Source organism: Gopherus evgoodei, chromosome 18, assembly GCF_007399415.2.
Source record: "Gopherus evgoodei ecotype Sinaloan lineage chromosome 18, rGopEvg1_v1.p, whole genome shotgun sequence".
Lineage (NCBI taxonomy): Eukaryota > Metazoa > Chordata > Testudines > Testudinidae > Gopherus > Gopherus evgoodei.
The window spans coordinates 9764809-9788088 of record NC_044339.1 but is presented as its reverse complement, the minus strand read 5'-3'; the positions used below and the strand labels follow the sequence as shown (position 1 = coordinate 9788088).

Sequence of the window (23280 nt, the reverse complement as noted above, 5' to 3'; positions counted from 1 at the left end):
AACACTACTACAGCCTTAACCTGTGTTGTCTTTAATAGTACCTGTACTGGAATTCAATATTTTTTTTAATAGAAATAGAAAATACCAATAAAAGTTTATCATATAATTGGATAACAGATGGATAATAAATATCCTAGAATATCATAAAGCCAGTGGTTTTTAGTACAATTCTTGAGTAAACTTTAAAATATAAAATACTACTCTGTATAAGGCAAACATTTCTTATTGGAATTGCTATCCAAATCATAGGTAGCTGAGAAGTACTACTACTTTTGAACAAATGGCATTTTAAGCACATTACATATGAGCTTTGTGGGGTGAGTTACTGTGATGCAAATAGTGATACCTAAAGTGTATACTGGTCTGTTACGTCTTGGGCACGTTTAACGTGCGTGATTTCAGCTTTACGTGGTTGGCAAAAACAAGGAAAAAAACGAGAAAAATAACAATTTAAATACTGTTTCAGTAGCGCGGGTGATTCCGCCCGCCATTACACTTGATGTTATTTTGATTATACACGATTTTCGCTTTATGCGCTGACTGCAGAACGTAACCCCAGCATAAGATGAGACAGACCTGAACTCTTTCTTACGATCTTAAAGCAGTGACTGGTTATGATTGAAAAAAATACCTGCTTTAGAGAGTGAGGAAGAATGGAAAAATGAAAAATTATTTGATTCAAAGTAATCATTCATATTTGTTACATTTCAGATTTGGGTTCTAGAACAACTCTTCTCCATTTTTGTCATGTTATAGTAATGTGTTCCTAACTGTATTGCACATGAAGAGTGCACTATTTCTAGAAATCTCATTGAACTATTTATATTCCCAAAATCATTTGTTTGCTTTTATTTTGTTGTTTAATAGTCAGCTAAACAAAATCTAAAGGAATATAACCAAAGGGGAAAGTGCATTTCATATATGGTTGCAGAGTGTATGTGTTGTTAGCTATCAATAGAGGCAGCTCCAGGCCCTAGCATGCCAAGTGCGTGCTTGGGATGGCAAGCCACTGGGGGCGCTCTGCCGGTCGCCACGAGGGCGGCAGGCAGGCTGCCTTTGGCGGCTTGCCTGTGGAGGGTCCTCTGGTCCCGCGGCTTCGGCGGCCTGTGGGAGGTTCCCCAAAGCCGCAGGACCAGCGGACCCTCCTCAGGCAAGCTCCCAAAAGCAGCCTGCCTGCCGTGCTTGGGGCAGCAAAATGCCTAGAGCCGCCCCTAGCTATCAAGAGACTTGCCTGAAGCTTGTAATGAAGTATTGGAAACCATGTTATTAACAAGAGTGAGACATACTTTGCTTGTAATACCTGAAAATTTTTACAGCAGTTCTGACATTCTATAATACAGATTTGTTTGCTTATTTTAAGTTTTATACATGCTGCTCTTTTAACTTCCTAAGTGTCAACATGGATGTAGGAAGCAATTTTTTAATTTCATAAAGACTGTAAAAGTCAACTTTAGATATTTACGTTCATTTTTTAAATTCCTATGCATAGGCCTGGCTAAAAATATCAACATATACCATACTGTGGTATTTGATTTAAAAAAAGAAACAGCTGTCATGATCCAGTTTGCAATTTTTGTATAACTTCCCTTGCTGCATAAAGAAAACAATATTTGTATACAGGAAAGAGAAATGATGGTATCTTTGAAAGGTAAACTGCAGAAGAAACTAACTACTTGATTCCTATCAATATCCTTAAGTTACCTTTAGTTACCAAGGAAAATGTTTTGACGGATGCCAGAGTTTTCAGAAGTGAGACTTTTTTTCCAATGCCCTTAACTGACTTAGGCCCACAAGTCGCATTGCCGTCAATGGCACACTTTCGAAAATCCTCCCACCTAATTTTAGGCTCCTGTTTTGAAAATTTTGGCCATACTCCATAGATTCCTTTTCCTGTTCTTTTAACCGGGAAAGCCATTTTGTTGCAAAACAGAATGCATATTTTCAGATCAGGATGTAAAGATGCCACCAAGCTTAAATATTATTTTGTGTACTTAGAGTGTGTGAATGCACATAGAAAATAGGCATACAAAGTTGTGATGGTGCTTGCTTGTGCTTGTTTGCCATATAGATCACACCCTGTTAGACAAATCCTGTTAATGGTTCATCTAACCTCCTACTGAGTTGAGAACTGATACCATGTCAGGTTACTATGAAGCAATTGTCAAATTTCAGCTGTTTCCCCTAAGAATCTGTAGGCAGTGTTAGGAGCAAGTTCTTTTCTTCTTGATATCTGTGTATTCCTCCTACTCCCACAATTTATTTTTCCTCTGTTCAATTCCCTAGTTGTGTAATAACTTTTTCAGTGCAGTTTTCATGTGAGTATTTTTTGTTTTAATGACTTTGCTGCTGCTTCTGTTTTTTCACTGTGTCCAGATTTAATCATGATCCAGTTTCCTGGGACATTCCTCTCATCTGTTGTGGTAGGACACATCGGCCCACACTGATGTCGAGTTCTATCTGTCTGAACTTTTCTACTCAGTCTTGCAAACATGTGATAAAGCAGGGAATTAAACCACATAAGTGTTTATCTACCCATTTGAAATAATTGGTAGAGAACAACATTCTGCAGCATTTAAATCATTGTGGATAACTAAGTTCCATGTATTCAGTAGCTACAGTAATTTGTGTATGTTATATTTGTATAGATTGGCTTTATGAACTAAAGTATACATTTAATGAATTGAATTAAACTACTGGCATTGTAGAGAGTATATTATCTCAAACAGCATGTTTGTTTTTACTCCTCTTTCTGTCATGAATGGCGATGGCATACAAATAAATAATACAGCCAGTGCATGAGAGAGGGCGCAGGATGTTCCCATGTCACTTCTTCCTGATGATTAAAGTACTGTGCAGGTACACATCTTTCCATTTTTTATAGCTTTTCATCATAAAACAGTTCTGTTCAGAGGACCCTGTGGACATTTTAAGCTCAGTTTTTCAGGGATTTTGTGTAACTTCTTATAATGGTGATGTTGCAAGTCACTGTTTCATTTTTATATCATCTCGTGACACGTGTCACGATTTCATTTGTCCCATAGGGATTAATATACAGTTGCAGGAATTTGTGGCAAGATGAAATAGTGAAGTGTTAATTCCTAATGGTGCCATTAAAGTGTCCACCAGTGGGTATCTGTAAAAACTAATTTAAACTTCCATGAGTCACTATATTTATTGACTAGTACATAATGCCTTTTGAAATACTGTAGATTAAACAGTATATTTTGTTATATTTTACTAATTCTAAAATGTGCAAAACGGACATGAGTGCATTTGTAACCCTTCTGCTGCTTTTCTCCTATCCTTCCCATTTTTTGTTTGCCCTAATTTGAATGTCTTGTGTCATAGTTCGAATGTAAGCTCTTTGCAGGGAACATGTTTGGTTTTTGTTTGTTTGTGAGACACCCCGCATACTTTTGGATGCTTCAATAATAGGTAGTTACAGTTGACTAATTTCAACCTTTATTTAGATTGGAAACAGAATCTCTGAGGATATAGCCTTTCCCTACCCATATTCCAATACTAATTTCTTAGAAATAGCACTTACCAGGCAAAATTATATTTGCTCATTTTGTTGTAAGTGATTCAGCAATTGCTTTGCAGTAGTAAAAGACCTTTGGGGAATACCTCAGGCAGTGGCATCACATGGAAAATATGACAAAATAATGTGACTTGTGGAATACTCTGGGCCAGCTCTGGTGTGTGTAATAAAGCCTGTATTTAGATGTTTTGGGTGTATCCTCCCAAGAAAAGACAGAATTCTCATAGTTATAATTTTGATGGACATTCATTGTATGATATTAAAAAATGCTGGGGTATATGTGTGTGAGGCTAGTAGTTGGTGTGTATGTAATTAAGCTTGCTTCATGTGAGCTAAGGAAGAAATCTTAAATTCCTGGGTTGGCAGCAATATTACTACAGAGTTTCTATTTCTTATTCTGACATCTGTCATACCTATTCTCTCCTTTGCTCTGCTGAGAACCTTAAGTGTAATGGATTTAAGTATGTAGCTAGGAAAGAGTTGAGTTGGGTACAAGAGAAAAAGAAAACTTTGATCAGTGAAAGTGTATTCTTTTTTTATTGGTAAACTGCTATTGTAGCAGAAGACATTTCTCTCTTAATTGTGCTTTTGTGTTTTGTGTTGTTTAGATTTTCAAGTTAAGATGTTAAAGTGCCTTCAGTAGCAAATTCAATGCCTGTAAAACTTCGGCTCGTGCAGCATCTTAAGTTTTTGGGCCCAACAATTCCTATGGTCAGGTTTTGCACTTCGGTGACTTTTCTTTTTAATAGAGGACAGCTGAATGGAGCTCTCTCTGGAGCACTTCTCTAACACTTGACAAATTTGTTAGAGGCAGTCACTGAGCAAAGACAAGTATAGTTCCTTACAGCTCTCGAGACTCTTACCAGCGTATAGAGAAGGGACTGTGCACCAGACCTGTATTTAGGATCTCCATGTGTCAGGGCATTGTGGTCATTCTTCTCTTTACCTGTGTATATAAAATAGGCTCTGTACTAAGAAGTTTGAGCAGCTCCCAAGAGTAATGCTAAGATCTTCATTCTGAGCATGGGCTTATAGTTTCAGGCAACAGCTAAATTGTAAAATATTTAAAAGATATCAGTATATTATATTATTTTTATACTGACCCCTGCCTGTAACTCAACAGTGCTTTAATAGATCTTCACCAGGTTAATGCTGTATTATTAAAATGGTGTTGATATATTTTTGTGATGAGGCAGAATCTCTGAGGGTTGTGTGTGTGTATGTGTGTGTGTGTGTGTGTGTGTGTGTGTTTTTCTTGCTTAGTCTAGGAGCATTATTATTTTTATCTACCCATTATTCTTGTCATTATTTTCCCTTAGTTTCTTCTTTTGCCCAGTATTTGCATATCATTTTAAGTTGAGTCGATTGGCACCTGATCACCATTTTGCTGTGCAACAATTAGAGGAGTGGGATCACCTGGCGAACATCAGACCACTGGAAACTCTGGACAACTTTTCAATGCCTGTTTGTTTTACGGAACTGGGATGTGGGTGCAACATTCTATATTCAATCTTGGATGCTACATTTATGTGAATTGTCATGTAAATTATCAAAAAATATTTTCCAGTGCAGCAATATTGGTGGATGTATAGATCAGCAGTGCTTCACATATAGCCTTAAAATGCAGGTGTACTTTTTTTAATGTTAAAATGTTCACTTATTGCTAAGCTTTACATGTATTAATCTGCAGAATCTTGTGGCGTGGGGTGGGAGCAGGGAGAGGGTTCAGCAGATTTCAGTAGTCCTCGCGGTTATGTAACAATCCTCTCACAGCATGTGGAATACAACATATACAAAATTTCCATAAAATGTGAAAAATTTCCAGCAGTTTTCCAGTGTTACTGACTATAAGCAGCCCTTTTAACATACAGGCTTTGTAGTGAGTTATCAGTCAGGTGTTTGTTATTTGGCTTTACTATCTCAGCAGGTGTTGTGATAGATTGGAATCAAAGGCTTTGAAAACAGGATTTCTTTATGAGATGTGATATGGATAATGATAGACATTTCAAAAAGCAAATGCCAAGGCACCGAAAGTGTTAACAGAAAGAAAATGTATGTTGATGGAAACAGTTTAAAGTGTTCACATCTTTACCAACTGGCATTTTGTCATCTGTTGATTTGTTCTCTGGCTTTCTTTCTTGCCACTAAATCTGTTCCCATCCCGCAGCATAGCCGCTGTTTAGGCCCTTCCACATTCAGAACAGAACGGTGCTAGGAGCCACATTGCTGCTAGAATGTTTCTGCTTGTCGTCGTTTAAATTTTTGACCCATTCCGTCAACCTGAATTATTAAACACACACAGCTGTATTCTAGACAGAGTTATGCTTTGCAACTCTCTCTTACAGTTTACGCAAAAGTTAAAAATTGTGTAACGTAGCACTGTAGCATGTTCTCACCTGTATTTTGTGCTTCTCTTGTATGCAAGGGGAAGGATGACAAATTCAGAAGGAAGTAAATCAGGGTGAAAAAAGAGCTGGCTGCCCCTGTCTTACCTAGTTACACCAAGTTTGAAACATAACATTTATAAATAGAGTATTTTAAATCATGCAGAACTTTAAATTGCTGTTGTATTTCACTAACATGGACTTAATGTTTTTGGAACAGTCTCTTCTATTTTGGACATGGTCTTTCCATATAGACTCACAGACTGTAAGGTCAGAAGGGACCATTATGATCATCTAGTCTGACCTCCTGCACAACGCAGGCCACAGAATCTCACCCACCCACTCCTGTATCAAACCGGTATCTGAGCCACTGAAGTCCTCAAATCATCGTTTAAAGACTTCAGGGTGCAGAGAATCTTTCAGCAAGTGACCCGTGCCCCACGCTGCAGAGGAAGGCAAAACCCCTCCAGGGCTTCTGCCAATCCTCCCTGGAGGAAAATTCCTTCCCGACCCCAAATATGGTGATCAGCTAAACCGTGAGCATGTGGGCAAGACTCACCAGCCAGACACCCAGGAAAGAATTCTCTGTATTAACTCAAATCCCACCCCATCGAATATTCCATCACAAGCCATTGGGCATATTTACTGCTAGTAGTCAAAAACGAATTAATTGCCAAAATTAGGCTATCCCATTATACCATATGTGTAAACTGCATTTATATCTAGAATATTCAACAGTTGAGATGGCTGCAGGCGCCTGGAGATTGATGTAATTCAATGTTACCTCCAAAATGAGGCAGGCAAACGTGACTGCAAAATTATTGTTAATGTGCATCTGTATTCTGGATATAAGCAGTCCTCTTCTGCCCATTCTGTTGTTACCCAGAGTAAAAATAACTTGCGCTGAGAACTGAGTGTAGTGGTTATGGTGTAGTCTGGAGAATATGTGGACTGAAATGCGAACTCTTGCCCTTTGGCCATAGTAATTATTGCTATTCAAGGTTCCTTTTAAGATGAAGTAGCTTCTCCCTTGTTTTTCAGGGGAGACAGGATTTTTTGGCAGTCATTCTCTATTGTGTGCCTCAGCAGCAGCACGTGTGTAGAGTGTTTTTTCTATGGTAGGTATTTAAACATAGCCAGTTGCAATTTGATATGTTGATTTCAGACTTTGAGGGAACTTTTGATCTTCAGTGACCAGTGATTTTTGTTAAATATCATCCCTGGTTCTTGGTGTTGAGAAGTGTGTTCTGTACTTAAAATGATCAGAGCACTGTTTGAGAGAGAGAATTATTAACTGAGATTCACATATTGAGTTATGGCGTGCTGTGCATCCCATTGAAGCCTTACTATTTTAGTTAGGGTATCCCTTTGAGACAGCAGCACCTTGGTAAAGCTGGTAATGTTTGTTGATCTTCTGCAGCTCCAGTTTTAGGAAAAGATGGAGGTTGATCCCCCCAACACGTGTGCCGCCTTCCATCTCTCCAAAAATCACCATCAGCAGAGGATGCAATTTACGGCAGCTTTTTGCATATTCATAGACTATCAGGATTGGAAGGGACCTCAGGAGGCATCTAGTCCAACCCCCTGCTCAAAGCAGGGCCAATTAGCAAAATCCACGTCAGCATAAATACTGTAGATTATTTTGAGGCTGTTCTCCTGGTCTGAGCTATAAAATGTTAGGGATAAATAGAGAGGGTGCTCCTTTTTCCTAAGTACTGTTTAAGTTCATCTGACACAGATTGATTTCTAGACTTCTAGGGACAGCTCCTCAGTAAAGTTCCTAACTGTCAGGGTGGTTAGAGACTGCAATAAATTGCCTAGGGTGGTTGTGGAATCTCCATCTCTGGAGATATTTAAGAGCAGGTTAGATAAATGTCTATCCGGGATGGTCTAAACAGCATTTGGTCCTGCCATGAGGGCAGGGGACTGGACTTGATGACCTCTCAAGGTCCCTTCCAGTTCTAGAATCTATGAATAATGTAAATCAGTGGAACTACATTGATTTACATCAGCTGAGGATCTGGCCCAAAGTTAGTAATGTAGGATTTCTTGCATCTATGTGGTTAGATAGTGCAATGGTGGGCAAGCAGTCGGTGCACCCGCCTTGTTGCTGTCAGAATCCTGGATGAGTGGCAGGAGAGAGAACGGAAACACAATTGATATTAACCAAATGTGGCACGGAAAATCAAAATACGCAAATTGTGGCCATTCCCCTTTTTGACCTTTGTCGTTGTAAGCAGTGTAGCTGTTCTTCATCTGTTTCTTTCATTCAGTTTTCTGTAGCATCCTTCCTTTGCAATTCTTTTTATGCATATACATATATATTTAGTTCTACCTTTCATTTATTCTTTAGTCATTTTGTTTCCATTTCACTTTCCTGTGTTTCATTCCTGTATCTTTCTTGTTTAGACCAAGTGGAGGATCCAGCTGGCAGTAGCAGCCATGTAGGACCCTTCAGGAACCTGATGGTAAGTGCACGTGTGTACTTATACTCAGGCTTCCACCAGGTTCAATACTGTATTTTTTCCCCTCTTTGGTCTTCTGCTGGTCTTGAAGTCTTAAACTACCAGAAAATTAAGGGGCAAAAATTCATTAGCTAATCATTGGTATCAGTTCTTATCAGTGCTGTGGACATTACTTTTGTTTGGAAATGTGTTGGATAAAATATGCAAGTCTTTGAGAGTTGTGTTACTTGAACACTTTTATAAGCAGACCAGAACCTAAAAAAGGCAAGATGTGGCTAACTGCTGTATGTGTATTTTTTTTTTTTTTTTAAATAAAAACCCTGTTGAAAAGCAATAGATATTTCCGTTACTCCTTGGAAATTGATCTGACTAATCTAAAATTATATATACATGCAAGTCAGCTTGTTGGCTATTCTGAGTAAAGGCAAGTAGGTGCCAGATGAATCTTCTCTCAAATGTATTTGTTTAAAGGCCATGAACTTGAAAATGTTCCAAGTATATCAACTAGGAGTTGTTTTTTTTTTAAAAAACAGGAGGCTTTTCTAGAGGGGACTTGGAAATTACCTTCTTTTCGTCCTGGTATTGAGAGAGGAATTTTTAGTAGCCCGTAAGCAACTAGATGACGCATTAATTTTAGCCCTAAGTAAATAACTTCATTTATGAAGACTGCTCTTCTTTTATTTTCTCAGGTCATAGTGGTAGTTTGGCGATTACATTTTTGGTAGTGTATTGTATAAATGGATGAAACTTGGGAAAGTTTGCATTCTCTTTATCACTTAAATACAAAAGCAAAGCCCTTGTGATTGTTTTCTACATCATTTACTTAGCCCCTTAATCTTAGACATGCATTGTGATAATTATCAGAAGTGAAGAGTTAGTTGTGTTCCCAATTCAAAGGTTTTATAGCAGTCACATTAAAAGTGGCAGTATAGGTTTAAAAGTGCCCAGTGACCTGTTCCAGAAATAGTTTGTCTACTATAGCTCCAGCTGCCACAGCATGTAGGGCAGGCAAAATATAGTCCTCAACCACCGCCGGATTTGATGTGAAGGTGAGGCTCCTAGAGATTTCAGGTCCTGAAAATGTTCCTTTGTTAGAGTGGAATGCCTCCCTGTGTGTGTGTGAGAGCAGACTGTGGGTCAGAAGACCTCAGAACACTACATATCTTGATGTTTGGACCAAGAGACCCAATTTTTCTCTTCACTCCCACTCCAGCTTCACCAGAAGGTGAGAGAAGGAACTATGGAATTTTGCCTGTGCTCTCAAAATTCTATTATTGGGTTTCAACCCGTACGTTGTTTCAAAGCCCATTACAGGAAGTGTCCAAAGGATACATAATGGCACTTGGTGCGTACAGTGGTTTGTAGAATTTATTGCAGTGAACTTTTGAGCCTTTAAGAATGTACTGAAACTTTGTATTTTTTACTTTTGGTTCCAGAGGTACAGTTGCATCAATTAAACTTGCTGTAAGCTTCAGCAGGGATGACAGGTGTGTTAGCACAGATATTTGGATGTGTACAGCTCTGAAGCCCTTTTTCGCAGATAGGGAATTGCATTAAAGATCCTGGCTGTGGCTCCTTTTCTTTCAAAGGTTATCAGAGGTTCTGACTAATGGCATATAATATTGAATTGCGGAGCTTGGCAGGTAAAGATGCACAGAGAAACTCATTACGGTCAGTCGGAGCATCAGAAAGCATGCTGAAACATCTGATTAGTCTCCAGCTACATTTTCCCAGCACTTGATAATGATGCCCAATTTCAGGTCGGTATGACAGGGACGTTCTTAGAGACAAAACATTACAGTATTTAGGGGTAAGATGAGGTATAAAGCTGCTCAGCTGAGAGAAAGCGTTGCATAATGTATGATCCAGAGATGGCCCAAAAAAACACTGTAACACATAGTGATCTCTTCATCTGATAGAAATCTGTTAAGGTAAAAGAAAACAAGAAAATAACCAAAAATGGAATGAAACACAATTATAAAGCTATATAGAGAACTGGAGAAATGCTGAACAACTAATTAAACCTATGTTTGTCAAAGAGGGAGAAACTATAAAATTAGTTCATACATCAATGGTGTCCAAATAAAAACTAGCAATTCTTATTTTCTCTAGTGTGAAGCTGAGCTTTCTTTGATCTTTAAACTTTTTTGTAGGAAGGTTAAGCATGCTTTAAACATTTCAGTAGGAATGGAGAGGAAAATCTTTCAGTAAAAGATGTGCAAAATACCTGTAAGAGTAAAGGAATAATCTCAGATTTAAGTTCAAAACAGTTCATGTAAGGCAAGTCCAGTGGCTTGTCAGGTAGGAGGAGAATGTGCTGCTAAGTGAGAGACATGGATTCCACAATACATTTCACTTCTGTGGCTGGAAGGTCGTGTATTAGAAAGGTAACGTTTTGTGCCTGAGAGACCTGTCAGAGGATGTATTACTTCTTTTATAGAGGTACCATTCTAGCAGCTGGGTAGATAGAGGTGTACATTTTCAGAAGAGATTGCTGTTTTTAGGGCTTGCATACAGTTGAAAGTTAATTCAGATTAAGGTAGGGTGTGCATTTAAAGTACCGTAGCTAGTGCTGAATAACTCCATATGTTGACAATCTTATTTTGGAATAAGAGTTCCTTGTTCCTGTTTCACTTAATCCACTTCTGAATAACTCCACATGTAGACAAGCCATTAGCTGCAAGGGAAATATGTAGCATACATTGATGTATCAGAAGTGTGAGATTTTTTTCAAGGATGGAAAGTTTACCCAGAATGAAGATGTAAACAAACATTTTTCCACCTTACATATACCTGTGAGAGCCCATCTCTTACCCTTTGAATATCATAGAATTGGATGAAGAGAGACCATATATAGGAGCAGGAGGAAAACTCTGGAGAATATACCCTCAAAGCTAATTTGTAAATGAAGTTTCTATGCATCTTTCAAATCATTGGCTAAGTCTTCTGACAATTCCATTGTTTTCTCATCTGTAGTAAGCATGTCTGGTTCTTAAGCTTTCATGATAGGTCTTACTTTCTAAATAATTCCTTTTTTTCCCCCCTATTCTGTTAACTTTGTGAAGTGTACCAGAATGTGCTGCCCAAAGGTTACATGTGGCATTCCCAAGTGAGGCCTAACCAATGTCTGATAGAGCAGACTAGCTACCTGACTTGCTTTCTGGTAGTGTAACTTTAGTATTTTCTGGTTTTGTGTCAGCATTGCATTATTCGTGTATATTATGTTCATCATCCCTATCTTTCTGTAATTCTGCTCACTAACAGCTATTAGCAAATTTTATATTTGATTACTCTTTATGTAAACTGCTTTATAGTTACCTTTATTGAATTTCATTGATTTTAATCTTTCTCCAGTTTGTAAACATATCTATATTTTAATATTTTCTTTCGGCATGTTTATGATCCCTCTGCTTTTTGTATCACTCTCTTCCAAGTCATGGTTGAAAAGAGATGTAGAATTATTTTGAAAACCTACATGTGCAACACAGAATGGAACCCACATAGAATACCAATTGACAGCACTTCCCAAATTGACACTATGCATTAATGAATGCAGTGGCATTGTAGCCATGTTGATGCCATGATGATAGAGACACAAGGTGAGTGAGGTAATATCTTTTATTGGACCAACTTTTGTGGTGAGAGACACATCTGAAGAAGAGCTCTGTGTGAGCTCAAAAGCTTCTCTCTCTGACCAACAAAAGTTGGTCCAATAAAAGATATTACCTCACCCACCTTATTGGCTCAGATACCATTAATGCATAATATCATCCTTTATAGAAGTCTTGTTTGTCTGGTATACCTGTGAAGATGTCAGCTACCTGTATCTGATGAGTTAGTTGAGTGAAACTGCATTTCTTTTATCCTCTTTATGCTGTCAGTGAGAGAAAACTAGTTCAGCTTGTTTTTGTTTCTGACAAACTCATCTTACCTTGTACCGATCATTTCATTTTCCTCTGGGCATTTATTGCTTATTGCTTTATCAATTATAGTGACAGGTATCAAGATTAAATTTGCTGAACTGTTAATTTCTTGCAAGTCACCTTCTTTTCCTTTGATCTGTGCTTTGGCCTTTAGCAATCTTTTTGCATACACTTAATGTACCCTTTGAATGTTGCTATCCTTTTTATTGCGGATGTGCTATTCATGTTCCTCAGGAAAATGCAGTAATTATTAAAAAATGTGGAGTTTCTCTGAGGCTGGGTTTTGAATTTTGTCACTCCAAAAAAAATTTTAAAAATTGTTGAGCAGCAGTAGACAGACTTTTTTTTTATTTATTTTTCAGGGAAGAAAAAGGAGTGTAAAAACAAGGGAAAAAAGGCAATAGATACAAAGCCGAGAAATACTGATTTGGATTTTACTTCCACAGATATGAGGGAGTCTAAAGAAGGTAAGATTTTTTTTCAGTTATCTCATATGAATTTCCTTAGGTATCTTATTGAATTAAAGGAGGATACACACAGAGACCAGCAGTACTATAAAAATGTTCATACTGCATGCCCACTATCTTGTACTGTTAAATAACTTGAAGTTACTAGTTTTACGTTCTGAGAAGTATGTCATATGTTCACACCTTGTACAGTGCAGAAGAGTTAGCTTAGTACAGAAATTAAACATAAAATCCCAAACCCTCAGATGGAACATAATAAAGAAGTCCTTAGTTTAAATTTAAGTCTTCTGAAACTTAGAATTAGGATCAAGATGTAGTACCAAATGACTTTGGGAATCATGGTATAATTTTATGATATAGCCACTGGCTGCCCTAGCCCTTTGCCCAGCCATTTGGATTGCTATACAATAGAATAAAACAAAGTGCAGTATAACGCAAACAGAATAGAATTTTTAGAGGTGGTATTTTAACACACAAAACGATTGATGCAGTCTACCTTAAAGGTGACCTGCAGACCATATTTTTCAAAATTGGCTTCTGCCCTTTTTCACTTTGTGATGTATATTTTAAAGGCCTGAAGGATCTTAAGATATTTTCCTGATTGTTTTTTTGGTTTAGAAATATCAGGAATGTAAAGTCTGTCTTCCCTGGCTTTGTTGTTGGACCAGTGGGAGGTATAATTGAAGGAGGTAAGGGCAGCATGTAACTACTGGCTTCGTTCAAGATCTTTTCCTCCAACTACCCTCTGACCAACCCACTGAAAAATATTGATCCTGGGAATCTGACACCCCCGCCCCCCAATGCCCCAGCATTCCCAAGCTAGACATGTAAAAGATGTAGAGGAATTTTTGCCTTAACTGCATAGCTGCTCTGCTGACACACTCTGCTTGTGCACATCATCATCAGGATAGCTGCATTCGCTTCATCAGTAGGTATTGATGATGTCTGAAGGCAGGTGTAAATGAAACTGGCATACAAAGGTGCCTTCAGAGCCAGTTTACAGCAGCAAATGATGCTCAGAATGTATCTGATTCAAAAAAGGATGGTCTTTGCCTGTGGGGATTCTACTACTACTCAGGAAACAGAATTTAGAAAATGAAAAATAACAAATTGAATCCAATAATATGTTTTACAATGTGTTTTAAAAAAACCAAACCCAGATTGGTGTATTATAAACAAAATTTAAAGTAATTTTAATTTTCAGCCAAACTCTAAAACTTATGTGACTGAATATTTTAGATGTGTGTCCAGGCAGAGTTCAAATTTTAAGATCTTGTTGCCCTAAGTTTAAAAATGATGACAAAAGTCAGTTAATTTCATCTGAGATTTTTTGTTTTAATACCCAAAAATACACAGTGAAATGTACCAAAACCCTGCTCTCTTTCTTGGAAGAGGCTTAGCTGGCCACAATGTTAGCAGTAATTCTGAGTTTCTCAGTGTATTGAATGCAGTCCCTTACATATTGGCCAAAAAATTGCAAACAGGAAAATGTGAATACAGGTTTTTGTTCTAAACACTACATTTTAACAATAGGAAACAGTAGCATTCCTAGTACTCCTAAATATTGAGCTTATTGGCGACGGGGGGTGGGGACGGGTAATTAAATTATTATATTGTGGAAAACTTGCTAAATTCACTAATGCTTTTCCTTCTCTTCCTCCTTTTCTTTCTTTCTTAGACCGCAAAGAGGAAGATGAAAAGCCATCTGTTTCTGCTGTGCTGTCACTGGAACAAACAGCTGTGATTCAGGAGATGGTAAATCAAGATGTTCTTCCAAAACTAATGATCCCCAGTCCTACCAGTGAGCCACAAACAATGCCTGAAGACAAACCAGGAGCAATAACTTGTGGATCAGATGATTTGGAGGAGGAGGAGGAGGAGGAAGAGGAGGAGGAGGAAGAGGAAGAAGAGGAAGATGAAGAGGAGGTGGAAGATGCTAATTTACCTGAAGAAAGCCCTGGAAAAGAGCCTACGGCTGTATGTGAAGAAAAGCTAGAATCTATGGAAGAACAAAAAAGCATATCGGAAGAATCTCTAGAGAGCTCCCCGAAGAAAACACTGGTTGTAAAAATTCCTAAAGCAAAAGGTGTATCTAATGGTGACCTCCAGGAAACATTTATGTTTCCCTGTCAGCATTGTGAGAGGAAGTTTACAACAAAGCAAGGACTTGAACGCCACATGCATATTCATATATCTAGCGTCAATCATGCTTTCAAATGCCGATACTGTGGGAAAGCCTTTGGCACTCAAATTAATCGGCGAAGGCATGAGCGGCGTCATGAAGCAGGGCCAAAAAGGAAACCATTCTTAACACTGACTTCGGCCCCACAGTCTGATGATGTTGCTGATGGACAGACATTTGCAGATGATGGTCTTAAAGATGAATTAAACGTTTCCAATCTTGTGCAAGACTTTGCAGTCTTGGATTCTGAGAAGGTCTCCCAAGAAATGTCAAATTCTACCCTTGTTGAGAACAAGGAACCCAAAGAATTGCATCCTTGCAAATATTGTAAAAAGGTTTTTGGAACACATACAAACATGCGTAGGCATCAGCGTAGAGTTCATGAGCGTCATCTTATTCCCAAAGGTGTCAGGAGAAAAGGATTCATTCTTGAAGAACCGCAACTTCAAACTGAGCAGGCCCAACCAGCCCAGAGTGTGTATATAGCAAGTACAGAATTAGAAGAGGATGGTGAAGCCGATGACATATATATTATGGACATTTCTAGCAATATCTCAGAAAATTTAAATTACTATATTGATGGTAAAATTCAGTCCAACAGTAGCACTAGCAATTGTGATGTGATTGAGATGGAATCCAATTCTGCAGACCTCTATGGAATAAATTGTTTACTTAGTCCAGTCACAGTGGAAATTTCTCAAAATTTAAAGTCTTCGCAAACACACATGACTGACCTTCCTAAGGAGCCTTCTAGCAGTGGAAGCAATGAATCCAAAAAGAGGAGAACAACCAGCCCTCCTCTTTTACCTAAAATAAAAACTGAAATAGATCCAGAACCTATAACTCCTTCATGTTCGTTACATCTTCCTCTTAGCATTTCAACAGCTGAGAGCTTACCTTTTCACAAAGAAAAAAGTGTTTATTTGTCGTCCAAGTTAAAACAACTTCTTCAGACACAGGATAGTAATAAGATAACTCCAGCAGCAACTGAAATCCCTAAATTAGGTCCTTCTGCTACATCTTCACCCATTTTGCCTTCAGTATCTAGTAGGTTCAAAAGGAGAACCAGCTCTCCTCCCAGTTCTCCACAGCATAGTCCAGCACTTCGAGACTTCAGTAAACAAGGTGATGGAAAAACCACGTGGAATGATACAGTTCTAGGGTCAAAGATGCCAAAATTAGAAAGTCACAGCAGCTCACCTGTATGGAGCTTATGTGGGAGGGAGGAAAGACAGACTATGAGTCCTCTGAGCTTTGATGACTATAAAATATCTAAGGAATGGACAGCAACTCCAACTTTTGGTAGTGTGTGCAACCAGCAGCCATTAGATTTATCTAGTGGTGTAAAACAAAGGTCTGATGTCAAAAGCAAGACTCAGGTTCCTTGGGAATCAGTGTTAGATCTAAGTGTGCATAAGAAGCCATATAGTGACACTGAAATTAAGGAATGCAAAGAAAATAATTCAGTGCAGCCAACATGTAGTGGTATTAAAAAGAAGAAACCAACCACATGCATGTTGCAAAAAGTTCTGCTGAATGAATATAACGGAACGGATGTAGCTACAGAAAGCACACCAGATTTGATTTTGAATAGAAGCCCAAGTCCATGTAAATCATCAGTACCCCAGCTTGAACCTGATGTCGATCCTGGTCTGTCAGCACCTACTGTTGAGTCCCCTTCTCATAGTTCTCCTGCTTCCCCTTTACCTCAGACATCTGCTATATCCTCCTTGTGTCAGCTGCCCCCTCTTCTAATGCCAACAAATCCTTCCTCCCCACCACCTTGTCCTCCTTTGTTAACACTTGCTACACAACCCCCTCCACTCCTTCCTACTGTTCCTTTACCACTTCCAGATGCCTCTGCCAGTGTCACTCCCACTCCTTCGTGCCCATCACCACTCTGTAACATTGCTACACAGTCCTCACTTCCAATCCTTTCACCTACAGTTTCTCCCTCTCCATCTCCTGTTCCTTCTGTTGAACTTTTTACTACTGCTTCACCTGGTCCTCCAAACCTCTCCTCGTCCTCGTCCTCATCTTCCTCTTCTTTCTCCTCTTCCTCCTCCTCTTCGTTTTCCTCCTCCTCCTCCTCCTCTTCTTCATCATCTCCTTCTCCTCCTCCTCTTTCAGTAGTCTCTTCTGTTGTTTCCCCTGCTGATCATCTGGAAAGTATTCTCCCCATAATAGCTTTTAAACAAGAGGAAATGGAAAGTGAGCACCTGAAGCCAAGAGAAGATCCAGAGACTTCAAGTGAAGCAGATGTAGTTCAGGAAACGTTCAGTAAAAGCTTTGTGTGCAATGTCTGTGAATCACCTTTTCTTTCTATTAAAGACCTAACTAAGCATTTATCTGTTCATGCTGAAGAGTGGCCCTTCAAATGTGAATTCTGTGTACAGCTGTTTAGAGAAAAAACTGACTTGTCAGAACATCGCTTTTTGCTTCATGGAGTAGGAAATATCTTTGTATGCTCAGTTTGTAAAAAGGAATTTGCCTTTTTGTGCAATTTGCAACAGCATCAGCGAGATCTCCATCCAGACAAAGAATGCACACATCATGAGTTTGAAAGTGGGACCCTAAGGCCCCAGAATTTTACAGATCCCAGTAAGGCAAGTGTAGAACATATGCAAAGCCTACCAGAAGTTTCCTTGGAACCCTCAAAAGAAGAAGAGGATGAAGATCTAAATGACTCCTCTGAAGAGCTTTATACTACCATAAAAATAATGGCGTCTGGAATAAAGTCAAAAGATCCAGATGTTCGTTTGGGCCTCAATCAACACTATCCGAGCTTTAAACCACCTCCATTTCAGTATCATCACCGAAATCCTATGGGTATTGGAGCCACTGCTACAAATTTCACCACCCATAATATTCCACAGACCTTTACTACTGCCATTCGTTGCACAAAATGTGGGAAAAGCGTTGATAACATGCCTGAATTACACAAACACATCTTGGCATGTGCCTCTGCCAGCGACAAAAAGAGATACACGCCCAAAAAAAATCCAGTACCACTGAAGCAGACTGTGCAGCCTAAAAATGGCATGGTCATTATAGCTGGCACTGAGAAAAATGCCTTCAGACGAATGGGGCAACCTAAAAGACTTAATTTCAATGTTGAGATTAGCAAATTGTCTTCTAATAAGCTAAAACTAAGTGCATTGAAGAAGAAAAATCAGCTTGTCCAAAAAGCAATCTTGCAAAAAAAGAGATCTGCACAGCAGAAGGCAGACTTGAAAAATAGTGTATCTGAGTCAGACTCTCACATCTGCCCCTACTGTAATAGAGAATTCACTTACATTGGAAGTTTGAACAAACATGCATCTTATAGTTGTCCCAAAAAACCCATCTCCCCTTCCTCTAAAAAAAATTCATCCAAAAAAAGTGGTAGCTTCTCATCATCTGCAAGTGGCGATAAAGGCAACAACCAGCGCAGGCGAACGGCAGATGCGGAGATAAAAATGCAGAGTATGCAGGCTCACTTGGGCAAGACGAGAGCACGAACCTCAGGACCTGTGCAGATTCAGCTGCCTACTGCATCCTTCAAAGCAAAGCAAAATGTAAAATTTATACCTCCAATTAGATCCAAAAAGCCAAGTCCCTCTTCAGTGTTAAGGAACTCCAGCCCTGTAAGAGTGGCCAAAATGACTCACATTGAGGGGAAAAAAACTAAAGTGGTAGCCAAGAATAATTCTGGAATCTCAAGCAAAACATCCCAGAAACTGCATGTCAGAATACAAAGGAGTAAAGTCGTTTTGCCAAGTAAGTCTGCTGTGGCAAACAAGAAAAAGACAGACAGGTTCAGTGTAAAATCTAGAGAGAGGGTTGGAGGACCTATCACTCGGAGCTTACAGCAGGCAGCTAATGCAGACACAATAGAAAACAAGAGAGAAGAGAGCAGTACAAAACAAGAATTAAAAGACTTCAGGTAAGCTTTTAGCTTCAAGTTGAGTAAAACAGCCACATGTTGCGTATGAGCTTTTCAGTTCCCTGGTCTTTTTTTAGAATTTTTCTCAAATTTAAGATAAAGAAGGTCGAGCTTTGCAGAACTTGCAGCTGGATCTGTTGCTCAGTCATGCTGAGCTACATTGCACATACTTCATCTCTGCATTTTGTCCAATCACACCATGAGATCATCCACAGAGAGATGGAGCAAACTGAATTGGAAGGCCTGGCAAACATATTTAACAAAATTTGTATGTCATTGGATAACATGACCTTGCTACAACATATAATGTGCAGTCAAACACAGTGATCATAGATTTAACACATAGTGGTTCTGTATGTTAAGAATCATGACTGAATTCCTCTATTATTTATCCAGATGTTTTGGATCAGCTATTGTTTATGTATTGCCCTCATAACATAAAGAATAATGCAAGAGTATGATGAAAAAATAAATAGAGATAGTAATAATACAATGGGTTGGTCAAAATCTGTTAACTACTTTCCTCAGTATATAATTAAGGGCAAAATGATCTACTCCACTTTTAGCTACCAGTTAGAATGGAAACTCATCAAGCCCAAAATTTGTCAGCAAGTTGAACCTGAGTAGAAGTATTCTCCCTTATTCTCCACAAAATATAGCAGAAATCTCTCAAAGGTTTTTGGGAGACTGGCTAACTCAAGCTTCCCCACTCTACATGGCATTTTCTGCCAGCAAACCAGTGGGGAAGTCCTGGGTGGAAATTCATATGGCTTCCTGGTCCAAACCTCTCAATCCCTCCAGAGGAGTTGTGAGGTAGGTATTGACAGGGATTCATGGTCAGCATGGTATCTAATGGACTCTCAGGCATACGTAGATCCTAGGCAGATTGCACAAGAGTCTAGCCTTCTGCATAGATGCTTCTGAGATCATTGGGAATTCCTGTGTATCTAGGGATATTAGGGATATCCATTGATGGAAATCTCCTATCCTTTAAAGCTGTTCAGCCCCTTTCATCCTGGAGTGGATAATGTGGTGGCATATTTACAACCTCAAGGCCACTGAGTTTCCCCGCTCAATACTACTTCAGTTCTTTTAGCAGTGCCTCCCTCTTTGGGTGATTATAGTAAACATCAGATGTGATGGACAGAAACTGCCTGATCTTACATTTTTTTCTTCCCAAGTTAACTGTTCCAAAATTCATATAGGGGAGAGAGCTGTCTGTCTGTTTGTGTTCTTAGGGTGTTTTTTCTGGTTGCAGTACAGTGCTTGCGATTAAACAATAATGCAGACCTTTAATTTTTAATGATCCTTTGGAGGAAGTACAGGTTTCAACACAGGCGCATAATTCCAATGGGCAAAAGGGGAAATAGACTCCAGTTACTTTGAACTATAAACAAATAAATCAATACACACACACAAGAAAGAGAAGCAGAAAAATTTTTTTGAATTTGTCAGCCAATTATACAGAAAAGTGTCTTCAAAGAGCAAGAGAAACCAGCTAGCCCTAATTATCTCACTACATCAGTGTCTCTGTCTTGAAGAGAGGTCTGTAAAACTGTTTTTAGTAACCAAGGATTTTGCATGAGACGTACTAAAAATCAGTAGAATTTGGAGCCAGAGATGTACATCCTTGCATCCAGATTAGCTATTTAATAATGTACATTGGAAAAAAAGTGATCCTTTGCATGTTGTTTCAAAGTGTTCATGGCATGAATAAGGACTTAAATAGAGTCAGCTTTGACATTCTGTCGTTTCCCATTGCAGCTTGCGTTGTTGGCTGGTCTTAAGGATAGTTCAGCTAAAAAGGAAGTTTGCTGTTTTGTTTTAGAAATATACCTTTTAAATTCATAACCCTGGATTTTATTTGCCTGCTTATCCTTGATATTTATGTCAAGAATCAAGGGTTTCTTGCCCTAATACATTAATTGATGCCCTACACACCAGGCATCAGTCAGCAAACTTTGATTCTGTTCTGCACACAAGCATTTCTGTGTTTTTTTTTTTCTGGGAAATCTTAATTAAGTACTTTTCAAAACCATCTGCTTCAGTAAGCAATTGTTTGTCTTCAAGTCCACTTCTCACACTTTGGTTTGTGTTTTCTTTGGAAGTATATTCAGTTCATAAACAGCTTATACTATTATTTTTGTCATTTATCTTCAGTTTTTGTTTCTTATTTTCTAGGAACCTCCTGTAAAAACAAAACAAAAATCCCTAAATGCTCAATTTAGGATAAGCACTACGAACATGGATGTGAAATCCATCAAGCTTGCGAAACCAGCTGAAACTGACTCTCAATCATAAAATGCAGCTGATTGCCTGCAGGCTTCTTGCTCCAATGTTTAGTGTCAGGCATATGTTTTCTTCATTGGTGTCTGATACACACGCTGGGCTATAGAATGTTTTACATACGAAGAGAAGGGTACTATTAATAAATAAAGGAAGGAAGCAATATGGGCTAAACTGAACAGAATCTGCTGCCACTTTACTGATAGCTCAGATTTCTGGTTTTGCCCATATCTTGATGAATGGTATGCAAAAAGACATTTCAGCTTAAAACTTTGCAAAGCAGGTTCCTGTTTTATCAATAGTTCGTTGTAGAGTCAGGGACGACAAATGTTGCTGCACTCAAAGTATTTTTGTCATGTATTGAGTCTCCTGAAGCTTTTCTTTTAAATTAACTAGTGGAGAGGAACCTAGTGTGACAGAACTTTCTCCTTTTCTCCTTCCACCCCCACTTTTGTTTTTTGTTTTGTGTTTTGTTTTTAAGTCTTTTAGATGCCCAGCATAGATGTGGGAAAACCAGGTTTGGGAAATTCATAAAATGTCCTATCTCCTATTTATAAATACAAATAAAACTTTCTTCTTATAGAAATGAAATACAGGCACCAATTTCTGAATTCCATATAATTGGATACTGTGTACTATTTTATTAATAAACAGGCCAGAAACGGGGCTGTGTAGGTGTATATTTTGAAAGATAAATATATAATTACTGTACAAGGTCTGACACCTCATTATCTAATAACTTAAAAGCAACAAATTAACTTTACTGCTCATAAAGAGCTCTTTGTGGAAATATAATTTCTCGTGCATTTATATACCCTGCCGGATTAATGACTCAGTTGATGGAAAGCAGCTAGTTTCATTATGCACCCTCCCCCTCTTCTCCTCCCGCCCCCCCTTAACAAGTAATCTACCTCTTAAAATTTGTAGTTTAATACTTGTTTGGTGAATTTGTGCCACTTCCACTTTCACTATCATTCCCATTTTGTTACATTTCTGTTATGGGGACTTTATGTTGGAATATTGTATAAAGCATTTGTAGCAAGTTTAAAAAAAATAAAATATTTAAAATTATTTAAATTGTTTTGGACACTTCAATTGTATTATATGTGATTTACATTTTACATTAATTTCTTTTTGTTTTTTGTTTTGGGTTGTTAATCTGGAGAGTGTGCCTGTATTAAAGTTTGCTTTTAGTTATATTTTCTTTTGTTGGAGAGTGATATAAAGATTATTCTAATGAAAACATTAAAAATTACAATTTGACATACAAACGGGATTGTCCTTGCTTTTAAACATTTTAGCCTTGTTGGATATATTTTAAGTGCAGGCAAGCAAATGAAGAGTGGTTTTTTTTTGTTTTTCCTCCAGCATGAAATAAACGTTGGAAATCTCTCAGATGTATAAGATCTCTCTGCTGTTGCAAGCACTTAATGACCAGCTAAATGGGACTACCGTGGTACATTTTATATAACTGTAACCAATAAAGTAAACTTTTTAAAAACTTGTGAAGAACTTGCTTTTTGTAGCTAAATGTGGACTACAAGAAAAACATCTAGAAGGAATTAAGTAAGCTTGCGTCCTTTAGATAATAACACAGAGCTCAGCAAAGCAAATGTACATGAATCCTTCAGAGGGCTTTGTTGTTGGTTTGGATAAAATTAATACCTTGAAATAATACCACTGCAAATGCAAGGACATTAGACTTGTGTAATAATCAGTGAACTTTTGATTTTTTTTTGTAAGAGGTAAATAAAATATTCCATGTACACAATACTTAAAGTTTATGCACTGATTGTATTCCTAATTTCTGAAATAGTTTATCACAAAACTAAATGTTAAGATTTATTGAACAATTCGGATTTTTAGAAGTTACATTCCAAAGCAAGGAGGAATTATGACATGCCTGATACCCAAACCAAAATCTTCCAGTAGTATAGCTGCTACAATTTACCAATTTAAGACCTGCTCACCTAGCATGACACTTAGTTTCATTTATTGTGGTTCAGACTGTAACTGACTCCACGCATCTGAAGAAGTGAGGTTTTTTACTCACGGAAGCTTATGCCCAAATAAATCTGTTAGTTTTTAAGGTGCCAGCAGATTCCTT

The 23280-nt window shown here is 38.2% G+C and overlaps 1 protein-coding gene and 1 long non-coding RNA gene across 7 annotated transcripts in view; both read left to right on the top strand.

Moving 5' to 3' along the window:
- Nucleotides 1-23280, top strand: part of PRDM2 (PR/SET domain 2) — a 118709-nt gene that overhangs the window by 71156 nt on the left and 24273 nt on the right. For 4 of the 6 annotated variants that reach the window (XM_030537191.1, XM_030537187.1, XM_030537186.1 and 1 more), the window contains 2 exons: nucleotides 12676-12780; nucleotides 14459-18887. In XM_030537191.1, coding sequence (XP_030393051.1) covers nucleotides 12676-12780; nucleotides 14459-18887 — 4534 coding nt within the window. Of the gene's footprint in view, nucleotides 1-12675; nucleotides 12781-14458; nucleotides 18888-21068; nucleotides 22668-23280 lie in introns of those variants that run through there. The other 2 variants (XM_030537189.1, XM_030537188.1) reach the window with 2 other exon arrangements.
- LOC115636745 lies at nucleotides 6902-8398 on the top strand. Its single transcript, XR_003997035.1, has 2 exons — nucleotides 6902-7043; nucleotides 8335-8398. It is a non-coding gene; the product is annotated as an uncharacterized LOC115636745 (long non-coding RNA).